This window comes from Sesamum indicum, linkage group LG2 (assembly GCF_026168435.1).
Source record: "Sesamum indicum cultivar Baizhima isolate 11 linkage group LG2, ASM2616843v1, whole genome shotgun sequence".
Taxonomy (NCBI): Eukaryota; Viridiplantae; Streptophyta; class Magnoliopsida; order Lamiales; family Pedaliaceae; genus Sesamum; species Sesamum indicum.
This window is the reverse complement of record NC_142658.1, coordinates 1,976,679-1,999,996: the sequence shown is the minus strand read 5'-3', so window position 1 is coordinate 1,999,996 and position 23,318 is coordinate 1,976,679. Positions and strand designations below refer to the sequence as shown.

Genomic DNA, 23,318 nt, shown 5'->3' with positions numbered 1-23,318 from the left:
AATAATATGACGATTCTGCTATAATATGCTGCTTGAAATTACTCTTCGCATATTTATAGGTCAGCCATTGATTATGGTAGGTCGCCTACCAACCTTTAAGGCTGGTAGGCGACCTACCAGCCTTTATTAAAGGCTGGCGAATGTACCAGCCTTTAATAAAGGCTGGTACATGCCAGCCATCTATCCCATCACCGTGATGGGATAGATGTGTAAATATACACATAAATATATAATATATAATATATAATATATATATTATATATAATATATATAATAATATATATACATATTATTATATATATATATAATATATTATATATATAATATATATATATATTAAAGGGGGCTGGCCGCGCGGGCCAGCCCCCTTAGCGCCAACCCTCCATAATGGAGGGCTGGCAGCGTGCCAGCCCTCCATTATGGAGGGCTGGCCCGCACGGCCAGCCCTCATTAAGGCTGGCCGCTGGCCAGCCTTAATCAAAGGCTGACCGCGGCCAGCCTTTAAATTTTTTTAAATTTTTTTTTTAAAAAATTAACATTTCCCCCCACCCTCATCCACCATTATAAATTGGACGGATGAAGGTGGGTGGAAATTCACTTCATCCACCAGCAAAAATTTTCAAATTTTCACCCACCTTCATCTTGTACCGTGAGTTTGTATTCAATTTTTTTTTTCCACACAAATGGATAGACGATCAGTCTACGGTCCTCGTGATAGTACTGTATTATCTCAACAAGCCCAACATAGGTCTGACGATATTCCAGATGGTGACCTAGACGCCGTACTCATTTCACGCCGTGCGGATGGTACCTTTTGGAGCTACTTTAACCAAAATAATATGTCCGAGCGTGTACAAAAAATCCTACACCAAATAAGATTTTATGGAGTTTATAGGTGCGGACGCCTTCAATTAAATCAACACCTCATCACTGCATTAGTGGAGAGGTGGCGATCGGAGACGCACACTTTCCATTTTCGTGTAGGGGAAGCCACAATTACCCTACAAGATGTACAAATAATTTGGGCACTCCCAATAGACGGCGAGCCGGTGACTGGAATTGATTTCGACCGCACAACACAACAATGGCAAGAATATTGCCTGACTTACATAGGCTTTAGCCCGGATGCAAATGTGTTGAAGGGCTCGAGATTACAGACATCGGGAATTACATCTCATTTGGCGGCGGTCGAAATTACTTATAATACTCCCCAGGCTGTCGTCGTCCAGTACGCACGTGCCGTTGCGTTACTTTTATTTGGGGGATTGATGTGCCCAGATTCCTCAGGTAACTATGTCTCATTACTATATCTTTCAAAATTAGAAGATATAGAAACCGCGAGGAACTACAGTTGGGGGAGTGCTGTGCTGGCATTTTTATATCGCGAATTGTGCAATGCCAGCACAAAAGGCAAAGCGGCAATTGGTGGAGCGCTGCAATTGCTATAGGTAAAATTGACTTAAAAAGTCTTACACATTTTTTTTTTTTTTTTGCTATTGATATTCATTAATAACACATATTTGTATTGTTCGTGTAGATTTGGGCGTGGTCACGGATTACGCCACTTGTCCTGGACTTGGTGCCCAACGACTATTTATGGGCCAAGTGCAAATGGACAATAATCGCTGGCTCCCAGCAGCACCATATGGTGCTACTTGGAATTGTCAGCACACTTTCACCACTACAGTTCGGGGAACTGTACGAGTAATACGAGAAATTTTGGATGAGATGCAGGCGGATCAGGTAACTAAATTTTAATATTATTCGTATATTTATACCGTTTCTTAAATTCATATTAATTTACATCTTTGTTTTTATTACAGTTCATATGGCAGCCGTATGACATGGACTCGGATGTCATTATGGCTTACGCCGATGAATTGAACCTCCAGTTGTGGAGGTCATCTGTTCCGTTAATATTCTACGCAATAGTTGAAATGCATCGTCCCGAACGAGTTGTTCGCCAATTCAGGATGAGGCAGAATGTACCAGAATCGACGGATACCCGTGATATGAGCCTCCATCAGATTTCCCGTAAAAATCACGCCGGCGCAGATTGGTCTCTGCAACACATACAATACATCAATAGATGGGAAAGACGATATGACACGATTGTACATAGGCCACTCATTTCTAATAGAAGGGAAACAGAACGAGGTTATTGGGAGTGGTACTACAACATAACAAGAAATTTCGTGTCGTCATCTACTGATAGACGTGTGGAAAGCGGGTACCAACCTGGAGAAGCACCTATGTTGCAAGTTATGGTACGTTATTATATAATATTACATGTTTTATTTTATATATATTTTTAACAACACAAGGCTAATTATTTTTCTACACTTTTTAGGCAAATGAGGTGAATGCCCTTGAAACTTTATGTCGATCTAGACCACCAAATATCGAAGGATATAGTCAATTGGTGGATAGATTTGAACATGGGTTACATATTATCAGGGAGGCTATAACACAACAGCCACAACAAATTGCTTCTCCATCCGATGATGCTCCCACAACATCCCACAGGCAAAGAAGAAGTTCTAGCCGAATGTCAACTGGTTCAGTTGAACGTCGTGATATTGAGGTGGATATAGCTGGTCCTTCTACAGTATATCCACCTCAAGATTATTACGTACCTCAACCGCCTCAAGATTATTATATGCCTCAACCATCTCAAGGTGATTGGTTTCAATCGACTCCATATATGTCAAATCAAACACAAGATTTTTCTCTTGACCTTGGTCTTGGTTTTAATCAACCATATACACAAGGATATAATATTTCACTAGTTCCATTTCCATCATTTGGTGCATATCGTGACAATGTGGAGTCAAGTTCTGAAACATCAAGTCGGTTTGTTGGTGAAGAAAATGAGGCGCAAAATGAGCCAGTTCAAAATGTGGGCGAGGAAATTAGAAGACCACGACGTCAACGCCACAGACGACATTGTGGAACGGGTGGACATTTTTTATATTTGTAATTGTATATCTTTAATGTAATTTTTTATAATTGTACAAAATAAATAACTATTACATTTGTACCCAAGTCGGGAAACAAAATCCCGACTTCAAGTCGGGATTCAGGATCCCGACTTGAAGTCGGGTTTTAAGATCCCGACTTGGGAAATTTTGCCTATTTTTTTGAATATTTAATGACGAGTCGCGATTTGAAATCGCGACTCGTCATATTTGTGTTATTCTTTTAAAAATAATTATGATAAAATAATTTTTTTTTTATAATAAAAAAATAATTAACTCCCCCTTGGTACGACGTTTAAGTTTTATATTGTTAATTCTCATCTCTCGCTTCCGCTAGAGCATTCTCAGGCCGATCAGCTTGCTCCTTTCAAGTGGTATCAGAGCCCGATTTGATGTAGATGCTATTGATTTTGTGTGATAAGCATGAAAACGTGTTTTACAATTTTTTGAAGCATGGTTTTATTGCTTATATTATTGATAATTATATGTAGAAATTAACTTGTTTAATTTTATAATTATTTGAATTATTTAAGTGTTCAAGAAAAATTAAATTTTTCTGTAAATACTTCTTCTATTTCAGTTTATTTTGATGGAACAAAAAAAAAGAGATTTGTTAAAGGCACTGTACTAGTGCACTATCAGCTGGCACTCCACAGTGTGCGCACGGCTGGGCGCGTGCGTGGACGCACTGCCCAAACGCGCACTTAGGCAGTTTGCTGCTGCTGCGCGTACGCAGCAGAGTCGTTCACCGTTCTCTATCTCACGAGTCGTGGGGGGTGACAATTTTGGTTGATAGGTCGGGCTTAACAATGAGGAACATGATTAGCTTAAAGTCCTCGGGATCATGTGAAAAGGTGAGGCAAAACATCTTGAAAATCTCATGAAATGAGAATGGTATTGGATACCTCCCACAAGGCTCTTTCCATGTGCACTATAAAAGCAAAACATGGTAAATTGGCCTTGTGGATCCCAAGCCCACTAGGAAATGATTTTCTGAAACCCCACTTGACAGTGGTGGGCTTTTGTATAAATAGTAGGAGAGCTAAAGACTAAAGACCATGTCTTAAACTTGTTTATAATATTACGATCATTTGTTGATTTCTTTCTTATTTTTACATTATGTTGAAAATGTCTAAGATTCCTTTAACCATGATTATGGAGACGAATAAATTCAATGGCACAAACTATAAAATATGGCTGCGCAATCTGAGGATTGTCCTAGATTTCAAGAATCAAGGCTATGTCTTGGACAAGCCACTCCCGACGGCCTTGCTGGAAGGATCCTCGCCCGAGGAACATGTTACGTTCAAATAATGGCTTGAGGACAACTGGAAGGTCGCAGTATCATATTGGCTTCAATGACTAATAACATTCAAATGCAATATGATCGGCTTGAAGATGTTCCCTCGATAATACCACCGCATGGAAGAGGTTTATGCGGTTCCTTATAGGCATATAGATATGCCGCTACAAATGCATTTTTGGAGACCAAGATGACTGAGGGGTCCTCTGTTCAAAATAATGAGGTCAAGATGCTATTCTTAGTGGAAAATCTCAAAGACCTCAAAGCTGGACTTGACAATGACACGTACATTGACGTGAACATCCAGTCACTTTCTCCATCCTACAACCCGTTTATTATTAACTACAACATGAACGGACTTGAGAAGTCTATTCATGAGTTAATTAATATGCCAGTTCAATACGAGGCAACGATCCACAAGTCTGCACCGATGTTATTGCTAGGAGAAGCTTCAACCTCCAAGGAAAAAGACAAGAGGGCCGGATGCTAGAAGAGGAAGAAGGAAAAGGGAAAAGTTGTTACGCCACTGCTAGTGCTCCAAGTGCCCCTATTGCACCAGTGGGAATAGGCAAAGGGAAAGGGAAGGTTGATAGTCACAGCGATCGAAAGCAAATGATGTCTGCACGCATTGCCAAAGGGAGGGGCATTGGAAGGGGTATTATTTCAGAAATTTACCCGGTTCGTCTCACATTACTGGTGTTCTACCATGAATCTCGATGGATTGTAGGCGTCTCACCGCATTTTCTGGTAGTGTCTATCAGACGTGAAAATTCAACACCCATTCCTTTTCTTCTTCTTGTGTAGACTCCAACCTATCCTTTTTGGGCTTGCGTTGAACATCTTGAGAAATTTCGGAAAGAAAATCATTTTTCCGTATTTCCAGAGTTTGGAAATGTTCTATATTTTCATTGTAACTCAAATTTTCGTTCAATTCCATACTTTAAAAAATCTCTTCCTTTAGGAATTAAAATATTTATACATAATATAAACAACTTTTTTTTAATAAAACCTACACTCTAATAACATTTTATATACCTCTCCAATGAAAAAATAAGAGAAGGTTGTGGTTCTTTACTTTCTTGCCCTTTATCCCCTCGTGACATGGTAAAATTGGCATATCCATGGACGGTTGGAAGGTTCTTTACGGTCTTCTCCTCTCATTGATTCATGCCTCCAATAATGACAACTTTAATGTAAATTCTGTAACTTATTATTTGACTTTCTTTCTTCCCATATCATATTCCATGGAAGATTAATTATCACATGAAATAATGATGATTCTCTCATCACAAATATAGTGTGAAAGATAAGTGTTATGGAGAGAATTAATTATAAAATGTAAAAGTTTATAAAAGGTTAAAATCCAAAAAGTAAAAATAGACTATTACTATTTGGTATAAAAAAATACATTGTATTTTTTTTTAAAATTGTATAAAAAAATATAAATTATTACATTTGTATAGTTCATTGTATTTTTAAAATTAATACAAATTTTAACATTACGATTTTTTTAATTTTAATATGTTGTTAAAAATTAACAGAACAATTGAGCCACGCTTTTGGAAGAGAACAGGAGGAGGAGCTTTTAAAAAGTATTGGTGAAGGTTGATGTGACTTAAATTTTAGATCTTAATGCAATTTATATTATTAATAAGCAACGGTATAATTTTTTTTTTAGATTATATAAAAAAATATACACTTACATATGTATAGTTTATTGTATTCTTAAAATTAATACAATTTTAATTTATAATTTTTTGAATTTTAATATATTGTTAAAAATTAACAGAATGACTGAGGCACGCTTTGGGAAGAGAACAGGAGGAGGAGTGTTTAAAGAGTGTCAGTGAAGGCTAATGTGACCGGGTCTTAATGTAATTTATATTGTTAATAAATAATAGTGTATTTTTTTTTAGAATTGTATAAAAAAATATACACTATTATATTTGTACAATTCATTGTATTTTTAAAATTAATATAATTTTAACATTATAATTTTTTGAATATAATATATTATTAAAAATTAATTGAATATAATTAATTTATAAAAAATAAAACTAAAACAATAAAATATTGCATGAATTAAGTACCTGAACAAGAATGAACTATGTGTCTTATTTGCAAAAAAATAAAATTATTCCTTTACAAGCATTTGCAAAGAATCTCAAGTGGTATAGATAATTTAATTAAATATTAGAAAAATAGATGAACTTATCAACCAAAATTCAAACGTGTTCGATTAATACATATTATAAAGACAGATATAAATAATATAAAAAAAATTAGGAAAAAGTATTATTTTAGTTCGCAAAGTATGCCTAATTTTAATTTTAGTCCGATAATTATGTCCATTTTTGTTTAGATCCAGTAACTTACGAAATTGCTTACTTTCAGTCATCTGACAGATTTTCGGACAATCTTACCCCTATGCAACTTTTGAAAGGCAGTTTTAGTCCACATGCACTCATAGGGGTAAAATTGTCCGAAAATCTGCCAAAGGACTAAAAGTAAGCAATTTCGTAAGTTATTGGACCTAAATAAAAATGGATATAGTTATCGGATTAAAATTAAAATTAGACATATTTAGCGGACTAAAATAATACTTTTCCTAAAAAATTATAATGAACTTATTTTTCAACTCTCTGAATTTATGACAAGATAAGAATAATACTCATTCCATTTGTATTACTGCACATTAGATGCAATCTCATATCTCACACGTGACATTCAAATTGCAACAATTATTAATCTCATAACTCACACATTAGGTACATTTTATTGTTATTATTAATTATTTTCTAGAAGAATATAATAAAGTGGCATTAGTGCTAAGACAAGTGAGTTAGTGGGAGAATTAAATGCATTATGTTAGAAACAAAATCAAACAAAAGATTTGATCTTCTCTTATATATAATTTGCAAGAAATAAGGTTCTTAATTATTGCAAGAAAAAAAAAGGTTGTAAAATTAGCACATTATTTACTGATATTTTCTTTTTTCATTGTATGTGATTCATTACATTATTCGTTACATTCAAAAACTGATCTGATACATCAATACTTTGAATTCAGGAATACGTTCAAACGAGACAAATAAACAACAAACTACTATAGAAATAGACATACATTCATTTCAAAAAGTACAGGTAGGTAAAAATTGCTATTTTTTTTTTCATAAGGAATAATTTGCTCATTTGCAATATCACAAGAGGGTTGCTTGCATTTTTTTTTTTTATATATATATTTATAGGACTCAAACTCACAATATTTTAACTATAAAATTTCGATTTTATGAATCGAGCAAGACTTGATCAACACATTATGTATTGATTTATTAGTACAAGTTGCGCATATTGAGGGCACAATGAAATTAAAAATGCACTAATTGAGCATATAGCAAGGAGAATTAATGCATGAGATATCCCATTGATTCTATTCACTAACTGTGTCTACATTCCATGTATTTAATAAATCTTTAATATTCTTTCACTTATATAATTATTTGTGAATAAAATATTTTGACCCTTTTGCTTATAAAAATGGGAAAAAAGTATTATTTTAGTCCGTTAAGTGCTTAATTTTAATTTTAGTCCGATAACTATGTTCATTTTTGTTTAGGTCCAGTAACTTACGAAATTGCTTACTTTTAGTCATTTGACAGATTTTTGAACAAATTTACTCTTATGAGTGCATATGGAAGAAAGAAAACATTTCAATTTCATCTAATAAGTGAAGTTTTTTCTTTTTTCTATTCTATCCTAGCCACAAAAGCTTTTGAAATTACAGGGAAAAAAAAAGTCAAACGTGTCAAACACGTCGATTGGTGTGTCAGACACCATGTTTTTTTAAAAAAAAAATTATACCTTTTCAAATACGCAAATACTGTGTCCGACACGTGCTGGAGTCCTGCCCGCCATGGGTCCATCACCAATGCGTGCCAGAAACTGCACGGGATGATTCTTAAAATGTCCACACATTACAAGTTATTAGAAGTTTTACTCAAATTATCCACATCCAAATGAGTGAATGTAAAAGTCAAAACACCAGAAAAAATACGGTCCTTATTATGATTAATTGTCATGATCAACAATAAAAATTACGATAAATATTAATTAACCATAGTTGTGGAACAATCCATAGTTCCTGCAAGCAAGACTCAAATATTAACCATAGTTAAAAAAATCATTACAAATATTTTTAATCATAACAAATATTGACTAACTATATCAAAATTTAATTTTTCTTTTTTTCCATTAATATTGTTTAATTGTTACAAATTCTATTAATTTATTATAATTTTTAAGTCCCAATAAAGCATTATATAAAGTTGAGTAAAACCATTTTTCCTTCAATTACAAAAAAGAGGTTGGGAGACAAGACATACCCCAATGTTCAATCCACGAGCCACATTTTACGTAGACCAATTTTTTGGTCAACTCATGTTCTCTTACCTAATTTTCATTTTTTCTTATTTTTTTTTTGAGAGGATCAAATTTTATTCGTTTGTCCCCCCTTTTAAAATATTTAGCTCATTGTTATACCGTTCATTATATTTAATTTTAAATATTAATTTAATACATCGATATTTTTAAATTAATAAATATATTTTTAAAATATATAAATAAGTAAGACGATAATATATATACATATATTCATATTTATAGGACTCTAACTCACAGCTTCTTCTTAATCGTGAGGTCTTCACCGCACCACTCAAAAACAATGCTTCATTTGCCCGACGTTTTTAACAATCACTTTTAGGAATTAAATTCTATTGAAATTAAAATCATACTTTGATAAAAAGCTATAATTTGTAAATTTTAATCACACGTCAATTATTTTTAAATGTAATTTACCCAGATATTCATTAATTATATATAAGATTTCTTCAAGTAATCTCAAGAGTAAGGCCGGTTATGAAAGTTTGCTATAATTTATATTTATATAATTAATTATGAAATCATGAATCCGAATATCATAATTCTCTTTTTTTTTTAAATCAATCATCTTATAATTAATTCTGCAAATATTTGGCCAAGTGGGCGTTTAGTACTTAAGTACATCGATCCAAATATAATACTAAAATACTTACAAATTGAAGTGGTTTTGCTTTGTTTTTCAATTTCTATTTAAATTAGTTGCCATGGCACGCCATCCATGCATATATATAATAAATAATATTTTACGTTTTAAAATATATTATAAATAAAAAAATATACAGTATTTTTAAAAAGAAAAAAATAATAAAAAAATTAACTTAAGAGTATTATCGATCTGACAGTAAAATTGGTGTTACGATGTCACTGTTGTTTATATATATATATATATAAAGACATTTCATTTTTATATTGTATAAATACAGATATAACGGTTACTTAGAGCGAGAGAATCAAATAGAGGGAATGGCGCCGTAAAATTGAGATACTGTCCGTGCAGGCTGCAGCAGCAGCCACGGCAGCAGCAGCTGTACACGTGCGGTGCACGTGTTGGGCGCATTTCTCACGTAACTGATGTGGGGTGTGAGGTACGCCGAAATCAAACTACAGTTTGAAGTCTGTTGACCAACCACCTTAACCATGGTTCGGTTTGGGTTACCATTCCCTCACCAACCACCCCCACCCAATCCACACACGCAATTTTAATATCAATAAATTGTTATTAAAATTAAAATGAAAGACTATAGTAATTTTTTTTTTTGGTTTTAATCAGAGAAAGTATACAATAAATAAATAAATACAAGATACCATATACATATCACATAAGTATGTACATATATATATTGGGATAATCGCGCTCCATTTTCTGAAAGTTTGGGGTAATTATACATAAATATTTTGTAGTTTGAAAAATTATATTTAGCAAGCAGGTTTGCTTTCGTCTAATATATAAGTCCCTCCGTTAATCAAAATTTATGAAATTTGATGATATTACTAAAAAAAAAAAAAGGATAAAAATCTGTATTTATCCCCAATTGACCTATTATTGACTTATGATCAAATTATCATCGTACATCTTCACAAGTTAATGCATGTGAGGAGGTATATCATTATCATTATAAGGGTAGTTCAATCAGGAAAAAATTGTTCGACCTACAATAAGTCGGTAATAAGTCAATCGAGGGTAAATATCAATTTTCATTCAGTTTTCTTGTTAATAATCAGCAAATTCAATGAATTTTCACTAATGAATGGACCTATTTGTTAGACAGAAGCAAACACCAAAGATACTAGATGTAATTTTTCAAACCACAATAAATCTATATATAATTATATCAAACTCAGGAAATAGGAGTGTAATTATTCCACTGTATATACATACTGCAAACACACAGTAGATCATGCCATAAATTATTAAATTAATAATATAATCAAGTAAATTACATTGACAATCATTGAAATGTATTGAAGAGATGTTTATGTAAATTTTTGCGACTAAATCTGAAATGTACTTCTGATTATAACTATAAATTCAAGTAAATATTCATAATTTTATAAATATAAATATTCATCTTACTTCTATAACAATTTCTTCTATTTCTTTTTTATTTTTTTAAATACATACTCTGAATTTGTCGATATTAAATTATAATATACTGAATAATAGAATATAATATTATCTCATTTAATTAGTCGTCCCATGATGTTTTTTACGAGCATATAAGAAAAATTACGATGTGAGATAAAAAGAATTATTGTGAAAAGAAATAAGTCCGTGATAGAAAGAACGTGGAGTGGGGTGAGAGGAAAATATAAATTTTAATTGTTGATTTATTAAAAATATAAAAATTAGTGATAAAAAATTTGGAGAGAAACGTGGAGCAATGGGTTGAGATGAAAAAAATAATTATGTAAGATTATTAAAAAATATTGAAACTACTATTTTAACCAAAATTTCTATAAAAAAAAAAGAAATGAATTAAAGAATAAATTTAAATATTTAAAAATTGATACGACCAAATTTTTTTTAATAATAATATAAATAAAATAAATGTAAAATCAGGTCAAACCTAAAATAACTGATCAGCTAAATTATAGACTACATAAACATTAAACTAATGCCATGATGGCCCAACTAATTATGATTGGGTTTGATCGTGAGATGTAATAGATTAACTTGTACGTTCAATCAATGGGTTTTTCTTCTATTTTTTGTTTGCAAAATTTTAGTTCGGATCCAATTCAATTAAATTTGGATCAATAATATGGAATTTGTAGTATATTTATCGTCTGATTAATGTACAATTTAGATACAGTGATCAATGTCATAGCAAGTATTATACATTTATTCTGTAATTGGTTTGATTCGATCGAATTTGATTCGGATAACAATATTTTATTTTTTCTCTTCTTTCTTCGTATTCATTACATATTTGACGCAATATGCGACGTGAACGATGTCCCTTGCTGGAGGTGTTATTATTTATTTGTCGGTTGAATTATAGGGTTTTCTTGTGAAAAGGCACTTTACTAAAGAAATGAGATATAAAAGTTTAAAAGTCACTTAAGTTCCTCATCTACAACTGACATGTGACGTATGACAACATTATTCATCCTTCAGACGAGAGGTTTGGGACAAATACACGACATCTTTTCAACAAGTGTTGATAAATATGCAGCAATAAATGCAATCAACGCTATCGAGTGAGATATTATACTTTTATGGATGAAATTGTACGATTCTATTCTTGAAAAAGCATGTCACTAAAAAATGAGATTCTGAATCTTTCAAACCACTCAAACTCTTCATTTGCGATCGATTTGAAACGAACGACGACCAAAATATATTAATACATTAAAACAATCTATCATTAATAATTATCAACAGTTAATAATAAATTTAACACCAGCTCGTAAAAGTAGAAAAAGACCTTGATTTGGGTGTTTGAAATATCCCAAAAATAGTCCAGATCAGGTGTTTTGGAGCGAAATAGCTTATTTTTCTAGCTCGAACTCGATTTGGTCAAGTTTGAACCAATTATATGACAAGTGTAATACACTACTTTGTAATTAATTTGATTTGATCAAACTTAATTTAGATAAAAAATTTCCTAGCCGATATTCTCTTTGGAGCTTTGATTCTTTTCTAGAGGTAATTTTCACCTAATCATTGGAGGAGTGAGATTAGCCTACGGTTGGAGCTTTCTTCAGGAGAGGTAATTGTAATTTACTCTACTTTTTGCGATGGGGTTAGCTTTCATTTTTATAATGGGATTAAAATATACACAATATTTCTTTCAATTATTTTTTACTAAAGTCAAAACAAAACAGTAGACCCCCTAATTAGACCAGCAGGCTCGTAGTTCCCAATAAAAATCTTCCGATACATAATTCAGTTTATAGAGCTAGATGTTCATATTTGTATAGATTTACGTGGTGTGATCTCTAGCTCTTAAATACAGAGTGATCAAAGGTTTTGGTTTTCGGTAACTAGGTGAGGTCAGTCAGGGCGGTACCCGACCCAAGTAAAACATACACGAATCTTTATCTGTTTGAATATTTTGTCTTTATAGAGAGTATTTTAGTTGTTTTACCGCTCCAGAAGATATATCCCCATCAAACCTATGTATAGGTTTTAAGAGTATGGGGCATTTATGTAATTAAATTTAATATCAAGAAATGTCGGTATAATTTATTGTAAATAATAAAGTTCACTCGTGAACAAAATGCATCCCCTCGAGTCATTCTCACACGCTAAAAAAACCTATCGTATTTGTGATTAACTACTAATTTTAGCCTAATCCAGATGCCAAAAAAAATAAGTTGCTCACTGCATCCACACGTCGTATGCGTTACAGTCACTACAAAAGATGTCATATGTTATATGTATTTGACTTAATTAAAATATAAACAATTATTGTTAATAATAGTACACATCATAGCTGTCCTAATCACTTCAAAATCATACTATATCTTTGTGTTACACTCTTCAACTCGCCACTAACGAATGGTCAATGTCCAAAACAAATAATTTATTGCGACGGGCACATAATGTAGTAAAGTGCGACTGATTTTTGATCGGTTTGCGACGAACAGCCCCATTGAGCACCAACCGTTACAATGATCGTCGCAAAGCACAGCAAAAGTTTGCCATAAATTTTTTGTCGAAAATTTTCTCGATAAATTTTGGCGAGAAAAGTACTATCCGTCTCAGATAAATGAAAAATGTCGCGAATTAAAAATATCAATGAGTCGGATTCAAGCAAATTTGTCGGAACCCAAAACTCGAACCAACGAGTTGGACCCACTAGATCTGGTTAGAATTTTTAAAAATATTTAAAAATATTTTTTTAATATAATTGTAATTTATCTTTATAAATATGGGATAAAAATATTATTAAAAGATTGGGTTCTTCTTTTATAAATTGATGTGTGCATATTGTGGACTCCGAATATATATGGTAATTATATGTACATTGAAACTTAATACCATTTAAATTGTTATTTTAATTTATAAAAGTATCATTTTTATACAATATATATAAATATAACTAAAATTACACATTTTTATTTCATATATATATATATATATAAATATATGTAAACTATATAAGAACGTATAAATAATATCAAAAGAATTGGGTTCAGATTCAAAACATAAAAATTTCAAGATCTATCCCAGGACTCGATTATGGCTTCAAAAGCCGCTTTGAATGGGTTTAAGAGGGTGTTTGGCTGATCTTATAAGTTTCTCAAAACATCTTATAAGACGTTTGAGAGTTTATAAGCTCCTAATATTTGTTTTGTTAATTTTTTTTTTAAATAGCTTATAAGATCTCAAAATAAAATATTTTGAATCTTATAAGATCTTTAAAAAAAATTTAAATTTTCTAAACTTTTTTATAAGATTTTATAAGATTGGAGAAAATATTTTAATTGAAGAAATTAAAAATATTAAAATAAAAAGTTAAAGTCAGCAGAAATTAAAAAGAGTGGACAATTTGAAAATTTAAAAACCTGGTTTCGGTGTGTCAAAAAGTGGAAGGGTGGAAACTTAATAAATTAATTAAATATAAATATTAAAAATTATATCAATTAGCATACCCAAAAAAAAAAATGAGACAATAAAGTGGTACTCTCATTTAATAATAAGATATAGATAATTTGAATTTAATGGAAATTTTTTCAAAAAAGAAAATAATAACTTTATATTAAAAATATCACGGATTCATTATTATTCTATAAAAATATACTTCAAATGAAAATTCAAATATTTTTTAGTATGGAATCACTCGAAACATGCCGAGAGTTTGTTGTTAGGAGTTTGAAATTGGGTGAATAGCAATTTACCCTTCTGTGATATTGAAAATGAACACATTACTCTCCTATGAAAAAAAATAGCAATTTACCTCCTTATATAGGGAGGTAAATTGCTTTATTTTAAAAAACATAGAGAGGTAAATTGTTGTATTTTAAAAGATACAGGGAGGTAAATCGCTATTTATTTTTTCATAAGGAGGTAATTTATTCATTTGAGATATCACAAGGAGTTGCTTGTATGTTTCCTATTTAAAATTTCTAGCTCAAATCCATCAATTTTAACACGAAAATATAAATTTAATGCATGTCGAATATATATATATATATATATATATATATTGTATCTTACTTTATAGAAATATTCTAAGGCATATATACAAGAAGTTACTAATTTATATATTTATTTAAAATATATACTTGACAAGAAATTGTAATATGGGAGTACGAAATGACATATAAAAACTTATAATAATTTTTTTTAAAAAAAATAATAACCGATTATCTTATTGTTCCAATTACAAACAATTTAAAATAAATAATAAAAAAATATTTAATTAAAATAAAATACTTAGAAAATTTGGATTCAGAGCATGAGATTTGGACTGTTATGTGAAATTATAACCTTTTCAAAACATCTTATAATACGTTTGAAAATTTATAAGATATAAAAAGATTTTTTGTAATTGTTTCTAAAATCGAGATGCTTATAAGATTCAGAAAAACGATATTAAGAGTTTATAAATTTTATTTGGAAAAAATATATAAAAAATGAGGTGTTTGTAACATATTTTTATAATTTTCAAAAGATCTTTCAAATTTTGATCATATTCATTGTAATATTGTTATTTATTGATATTTTATCAACTCAATAATTTTAGTTTATTCAAATATTTTTAAAAAAAGATATTTTTAAAGTAAAATATAATATCTTATAAGTTTAAAAAATATCTTATAAGTTATATGAGCTTATAGGAGGTCTTGAATAAGCATAGACGACATTTTAGGAAGTGTTTGTGAGAATTTTAGGAAAAAAAAAAAGTTCAACTTTTAATTTCAAAAAACAAGTTTTGAGACGTTTGAGATGACAAATTCTGCTTACAGAGATATTAAAAAAAAAATTACTTTTAAATCATAAGTTAGAAGCGTCTACTTTTGATATTTTGCAAAAAAAAATAATTTTATTTTAGAATATTTACTCTCATTATAATAATTTTAGTTCAGAATACCCTTTTTAGCTTATTCTTCAAATTTACACATCTAAAGTTGATATTGGAGTTTTCGAATAGTTTAAATAATTTTAATACTATTAAAATCTATATCTGTTTTATATATTTAATATTTTTAGATTTTTAGATTTAATTTGACATGTTATATGATATTATTCCTATACTATAGAATAATATATATTAACTTGTTATGATTGATTGATGAGATATATTTTTTGCAATCATGTAAGTCTACATATTGCAATAAAAATGATCATATTACTATCATTAAGTTTTTTTGTATTAGTATTCAATAATTAATAATAATATAAATAATAAATGTTAATAAAAAATTTACTATAAAATATACTCATTGAAATAAAAATTTATTATTTTAGAAAAACAATAATATATACAAATTACAAGTGTAAATATTAAAAATAATAATATTTTTTTAATACATAGGGATAAAAAAATATTTCTTTAATTAAATTTATTTTGAAAGTGTATTTTGCCCCAAACACTACGGAGTCGTTTATTTTTATAAACGAAAAAAGTGGTGGATTGGGGCCATTTGAATAATATAATTTTTTAAAATTACCCTTATGAAGTGCGATGCTTCCTTCCCATTCAGTCAGCACATATATGAACTGCATATTTCTGTAACAAATGCCCAAAATATCAATGATAATCTCACCCTTTTGGGTTTGATATCTGTTTTTGTACGACTTAAATACCTGTATATGAATTTATATTCAAGGTAAAGTTCTATAATATAGCTACAAATTCAGAGGAAAGCAAAATAACAATGAACCTCAATGATGAATGTGTTTACAAAAGTAGCATTACTTTGAGCCATTTCTACCTCAAACAAGTATTATCTTCCTCAAAAAATGAATAAGACTGAACAGAAGTTTAGAGTCAAGACACCTGTTAATACTCTCAACGCCACTATTCTTGAACAACTTAGAGTCGGGTCTTCTTTTCGCACTATTACGGATATGAAAATAATGGCCAAAATCGGATTCAATTGTCAACTGCTCCTATCGGAAATAGGATTGACTAGCGATTCCGAAGTAATTGGAGTTACATCCCTTTTCCATTTCCATTCAAGAGTTCTTATGTGTTTCCACACCCCTTTGAGACCCCGAAAAATGGACAAATTCCTTTTCTTAAGAACACATACAAGATTCATCACTACAGAGATTTTTACTGGCAGTACGTCTACTGTTACTAAAATAGAACTTCATAACCTTGTTTTTTATGTGGTGTCCAAACACTATAAGAAAGGTCGCAACCTGCTTCTAGTATAAGTGATCAAAGCATTTAGTTGGTTATTTTGTAATTTATTGTCAATGACTTTTGTTGTGTTATATTATATGTTATTACTGCATTTCGCGGATAAAATCCACTGGCTAGTTAAAGCAATGAAGTTGAAAGAGCGACCAGAAACAACTTTCGATGTTTTATTTGAAACATTTCAAGTCGAGGAGTTCTATAAAGACTTGTACTAAATGATGCATTCATCTGATGGGCGTAAAAATTTCATCAATGACAGATGTATGATGTCTACAAACTTTAGTAGGTGCTTAATAATTGGATTGCCATGTTCACTAAATTGACTCGCAGAAGTTGTCGTATAGAAGCCTATGTGGTGTCATCATTACGACTGAAACTCCTTAGTCGGTATTTGTATGGAAGTTAGTCTTCCAACTTGAGGAGCCACAATAGCTTTATGCAGGAGACGACTGTATCTTGATCCAAACTGACGTGACTGTGTTATTAAGTGGTCGCCAAAAGCTCTACAGCAACGCAGTCAGGATATATGTGGAGGTTGGTGCATTCTAAAAAAGAATCCATTGTCTATCGTGAAATAATAGTGATCTCCTATATCCTCTGGACCGTATCTAAAAACTTAGGACCACAACTCTTAATCAAATAAAAGAATAGTTTCCCATGTAAAAAGATTATACAACATCGAAAAATATTTTGTAAAATTTGTAAAAGATGAATTTATAATATCTAAAAGTAAGATATTAGTAGCTTATAATTTTTAAAAAAGTTGTTTATAGTTTTTAAACAAATACAAAAATAAAAATACTATTATCTCATTTTTTTCATCTTTAGACTTATAAACGTTTAAAATAATCATTTGCTGACACCCGTAGTTGTGCATCAATTCAATGAACTTCAACATAAAGAGAGTCCACAAAGAGAGAGAGAGAGAGGAAAAAAAAAAAAAAAAAAGGAAAAAGTCACGAATAAAGAGGTGGGTTTAAGAGAAGGCAATCCGATGGGCCGCCGCAACCCCTATATAAAGGGGCAGCCGAAGCGCCGAACACCACAAGAAAAAAAGAAGAGAGTCAGAAGAGGATAATTCACACTTCTTCTTCATCTCACTTGCACACACTTCACCAGTTCTGGAGTGAGAGAGATTTGCACACACATTCACCATTCCAGAGAGGGAGAGTAAGAGTGAGAGACCCCTCTGGCGATTCCCGCTTCTTTAGATCCCTTTCTGCGATTCATCTGTTTCGTTTTCTGATTCTTCTGTGGTTTGTTTCTGTTTATATATACAATTATCGTCGTGAAGATGATGGAGGAAAAGCCAAGGGTTTGAAGAAAAAACAGATGTTTTCAGAACGAGATCTCATATTCTCTGTATTCTTTTCCGCATTCATTTCTTCAGTACAGTTTTTCTGTTTTTGAGGGCTTTATTTGTTGTTCCCTCGCACTCATTGGCTGCGTTTTTTTAGCTTTCAGCCATTACCGGTTCTCAAAGGGTTGTCTATTTGTATACCCTCTCTTAATCCCCCCACCAAAAAACAATACAAAAAAACAAATGAAAAATTCATTTTCTGTTAATCTTTTTGTGCATATTTTTGTTAATTTGATTTGTTAAATCACCATCCCTGTTCTTTAATTTTACTAAGAAACAGGCCCTTTTGCTTTCTTCTTTTTTTTTGTTTTCTGAAACTGAATTTTTAATTTGAAGAGAATATTGATTATTTGTCGGAGAATGGGAACTAGTACAGATTTTTGGAGTAGCGGAACACCATTTGTGGATAGCTTCAATGGTGGTGAGTTGATGGAAGCACTTGAACCTTTTATGAAAAGTGCTTCTTCCCCACCTCTTTCTTCTTCTTACACTCATCCCTCTCCCTTCCCTCTTTCTTCTGATGCTTATTCCTCTACTTTCACCACCTCCTCTTCTTCTTCTTCTTTGCTCCATGACCAGTATTTAGACCCTTCTTCTTGCTCATCCAGTTCCTACCCCTACAATTCTTACTATTCCTCTTCCCAGTTTGAGCTCAATAATGTGTACCAGGCCTCTACCCATAATTATTCATTTGGGTTTGGCGAGAATGTGGAGTACCCTGTTGGGCTCAACCAGTTTTCAACTGTCCAGATCCAGGATGTTCAGGTCCAGACGGGCTCGGGCTCATTCCATGTACAATATCCGCTTCAGGCAACGGGAACTACTGCTCAGTTTCTCGGTCCTAGGCCCGTTTCCATGAAGCAAGTGGGAGCGCCTCCGAAGCCCGCCAAGTTGTACAGGGGAGTCCGGCAGCGCCACTGGGGAAAATGGGTGGCGGAGATTCGGCTGCCCAAGAACCGCACCCGTCTCTGGCTGGGCACCTTCGACACGGCGGAGGAGGCGGCGCTGGCCTACGACAAGGCAGCGTACCAGCTGAGGGGAGATTCCGCCCGACTGAACTTCCCCCACCTCCGCCACAATGGGTCTCACATCGGCGGCGAGTTCGGGGAGTACCAGCCGCTCCATGCCAGCGTGGACGCCAAGCTGCAGGCCATCTGCCAGACTCTGGCCGAGGGCAAAAGCATCGACGCCAACCGCTGCAAAAACTCGAGGTCAAAAAAGGCGGTAACGGATAAGAACTGCAAAAAGCTTGAACCCGAGAGTGACGGGTCGGGTGAGCTGTCACCCGATTCGGAGCAGATGTTCCGGGAGTTGGGGGAGGAGCAGCCCGGATGGGAGATGGGGTCGTTGGAGAAATACCCGTCGTATGAGATTGATTGGGCTGCTCTATAATTTACAGAAAGTTGCAGCCCTTTCTTGCAAAATAGACAGATTTTGGATATATGTGATTAAAGTGCAGCTGCAAAGAAGTTTTTGGCATTTGCAGGGCACACAGAGTCTTTCAAATTTATTTATTATTATAATTATTCTTTTGGAAATTGTAATTTTAGATTAATTAGGATTAGTTGTTGGGGTTAATGTGTAAAAGTGGTTTAGCTGGTTTTTCACAGAGCTGAGCCATAATCGAGAAATGCTGTAATTTTATTGCTGGTTTTATGTCTTAATTGTTAATGTAATTTAGTATTTGCTGTCTGCATTTCTGCTGCTTTTATGTTGTAAGTGTTAATGTAATTTGATGTTCACATTTTGTCTCTATTAACCACAAAAAGAAATTATGGAATTGAATAACCATCAATTACTATAATAATATTGCTAATTTGTTTGCTACATTTTCAAATAATAACTTTTGGGATTAATGTTCTTAAAATCACTTTTTGATAAAAGTTATATAATTTGTTATTTTCAATCTACTGTAATTGTTTATTATCTGACTATTTATGCACATCAAAGACTTTTTTTTTTTAATAAACTTTGTCATTAATTTTATTATGCCAAAATGATTTTTCTTTTGTTTTTTGGCCTCTCTAGAAAGTAGTAACTGCCTCAATCAAAACCCAAGTGTACAAAGGTTGCAGCACTGCAATGAAGGTAGCAAAAGGAAACACCCCTAAGGTGAAAACCCGGCTGTCTCCAAGGAATCCTTTGGTTGAGATTGCCCAAGAAATTGTCAGGCACAACACAAATTCGTCCTCGTGACCACACAGCTGAGATGATGGAGGCCCAAGGAATATTTATGTGAAAGCTGAGCAAAGACATAGTCCCCAAGAGCATGCATGTCCGAGTATGCACGACACCGCCGGCAAAGTGGAAGTTGAGCTTCCTCATAAATTCCTGAGTACCGGGAGAATATCCGCCCAGCAGATGCCCGTATCATGGGGGAACTTTTGCAACTTTCCAGACCCTTTGTTGGCTGCTTGAACAAGGACCTGGATTATTTGTCAGTTGCACAGTGCAACATTATATACTGTTGGAATTGTAGTGTTAGAGCTTGTAGTCGTCTTTTGAGACAAACGTTTTTCTTTTCTTTCTTTTGCTCCTTAGCGTTTCTTTTAGTATAGCAGTTTAGTTAATTTTGTCTCTCTCTCTCATTTTCACTCTCTATTTAAAGAGATGTGCTGAGACTTTGTTCGATATATTTTTGATTTCAATAATGAATCCTTCTTCCTGCTACAAATTGCTGATTCTTCCTTGTTTACACTTTGACTGATTTCTTGTTCTTGAATGGCTTTGCCTGTTTTTCAACATATACGAACCAAAAACTATAAAAATGGTTATCCCAATTCGAACAGAAATTGAGGAAGACGAAGAAACTTTTCTTTGACAATTTCATTTCCTCATTTTCCAGTAGATATAGTGCAAAAGTGCTGGTACAAACATCTGCTTGTATTTTATTCCTATCAGACGGCAAGGGAGTGATAGGACGGAATGACGAGCCCAGCGACAGCTGAATGCTGCTCTGGATGCTACACCACGTCGTACAAGGATTAAAAATAAACCCATCGGGGCTTCCACCCAGGGAAATAACAAGATTTCAACAAATGACTAAGCATGCTCTTCGGATTTTCAATGATTCTCCAAACCTGATTGCCCATAATCCAAACTCAACGTGCTATCATCAGAAATATAGCTATCACATTGTCGTCTGGAGGTGTATTCTCCATGAAAAATAGGAGCAAACATGGGATGGATTTTATGGCTGATTATGGTAAGTATTGCTAGAAATTTTATGTGATTATGAAATTTTTTATTATCAATTTTCTATGTTTACTATTGAGATATGAGATTTAAATATGTGATCATTAATTAAAAAGTTTTGCTATTATTGTTGGGATTTTGAGATTATGTTTTATAAATTTATGTGATTAATATATGAATGATGATGTCTAACGGGTTTTTTTTGGCTTTTGTGTTTTGATTTTAACTTGTAATGCACTTGGGAATACATTAAAGAGGAGACTGAGGGTGAGTTAATTAAATATGCTGTAATTGAAGAGGGGAACGAGAGTGAGTTGAATGCAAGTGAGGATGAAGATCATGTGTTTTATGATTCTGATTTCAATCTTTGGGATGATGATATGCTTTTTGATCATTATGTTGATCTTAATATAGAGTTGGATGGGTCAAACAAGGGCAAGTCTGTGAATGGTGTAGTGATGATATGTATACTAAATATTGAGGAAAAAGAGTGTGTGCATAGTGATGATGATTTTGATAGCACGTATGGGAAAGATGAAGTATCAAATGTACAATCCTAGAGCTGAAAATACAAATCCTCATCTTAAAATAGGCTTCATTTTTAGTTCTAAAGATGAAGGAAAATTGGCAATTCAAAGCAATTGTCTTAAAAGGGGGTATGATGGTGAAATTTGAAAAAAATGACAAGAATTCAAAGGATTACTAACGGATTATAGGACAAAAAAAAAAATACTTCTCTCTATCGATGGAATCATAAACGTATTATCTATGAAAATAGAGACCGATTTTTCTAAAAATTTATTGTTGTTGTTTGTGACAGAATTAGAACGGAAATGTTCCATCTCCAAATCAGCAAAGAATATTTCCATCTCTAGAATTTAGCCTCAGGCTTTCAGCCGCGGCCCCGTCCCTATTTATTTTCAGGGACAGAAATCTTAGTTTTAGAGACAAAATTTTTCGAATTTGATACCTTGTTTTCTTGTAATTAAGTAAAAAGTAGGATTTTCGGTCTAGTTCGATAAAATACAAATTATATAGTGTCTTTTCATATTTCTTTAGCTTAATAAATTAAAGCATTCAAAATTTTGTCCTATATACTAATTTTGTTACTTTGGACTCGTACCTTTACATTATTAGGAGGCAACTAAAATAATTAGAGGGACCAATTTATACAGAACATTAAATTTTGACGTCATTGTTTGTATCAAACTTTTCTTTGGGATCAGTATCAATAAAAATGCATTCTCTTTGTATTATTGCAACAACATTTAGATTTTTTTAGATGAAGTCCAAAATCGTAAATAATTAAGGGGCATTGTAGCGCATATGATGACAATTATGAAAGATATAGCCTTAACCTAATGTGGTTGGGTCGAGTGGTAAGCGACTTATGAATCCCATTAATTGAGGAAAATTAAAAATTTAATTGAGTTTTGCGGGTTAATACCTACCGAGTCTAGAGACAAGGCAGGCACGGGTATTGAGATGAGACGGGACGATTCTCAAGTCCAACTAGAAGGGAATCATGGTCCGAAGTTGGGTGAACGTGGATTTCAGGATTTTGAAAAAATAAAGCGAGAACGGGTACTGCGTCGAACAAAACCCACTTCCTTGCCAATCCTAGTAAATGGAGAGAGCTTGTGTTTGGTACAAACATGTTTTTGTCCTGCCCCTTTGGTTGGATTGGAGATTCTCTGAAACTTGGAGGACTTTGACAGCAACAC

The 23,318-nt window shown here is 32.5% G+C and overlaps 1 protein-coding gene across 1 annotated transcript; it reads left to right on the top strand.

The window, feature by feature from the left end:
• Positions 1–18,043: 18,043 nt before the first annotated feature.
• On the top strand, positions 18,044–20,095 carry LOC105177006 (ethylene-responsive transcription factor RAP2-13). The gene has a single exon (XM_088875352.1). The coding sequence runs from the start codon at positions 18,760–18,762 to the stop codon at positions 19,789–19,791; it is 1,032 nt and encodes a 343-aa protein (XP_088731478.1). The 5' UTR covers positions 18,044–18,759; the 3' UTR covers positions 19,792–20,095.
• The last annotated feature ends 3,223 nt before the right edge of the window (positions 20,096–23,318 follow it).

Excerpts from the sequence above, each read along its gene's own strand:
- LOC105177006 (XM_088875352.1), top strand. The coding sequence starts at position 18,760 with ATGGGAACTAGTACAGATTTTTGGAGTAGCGGAACACCATTTGTGGAT.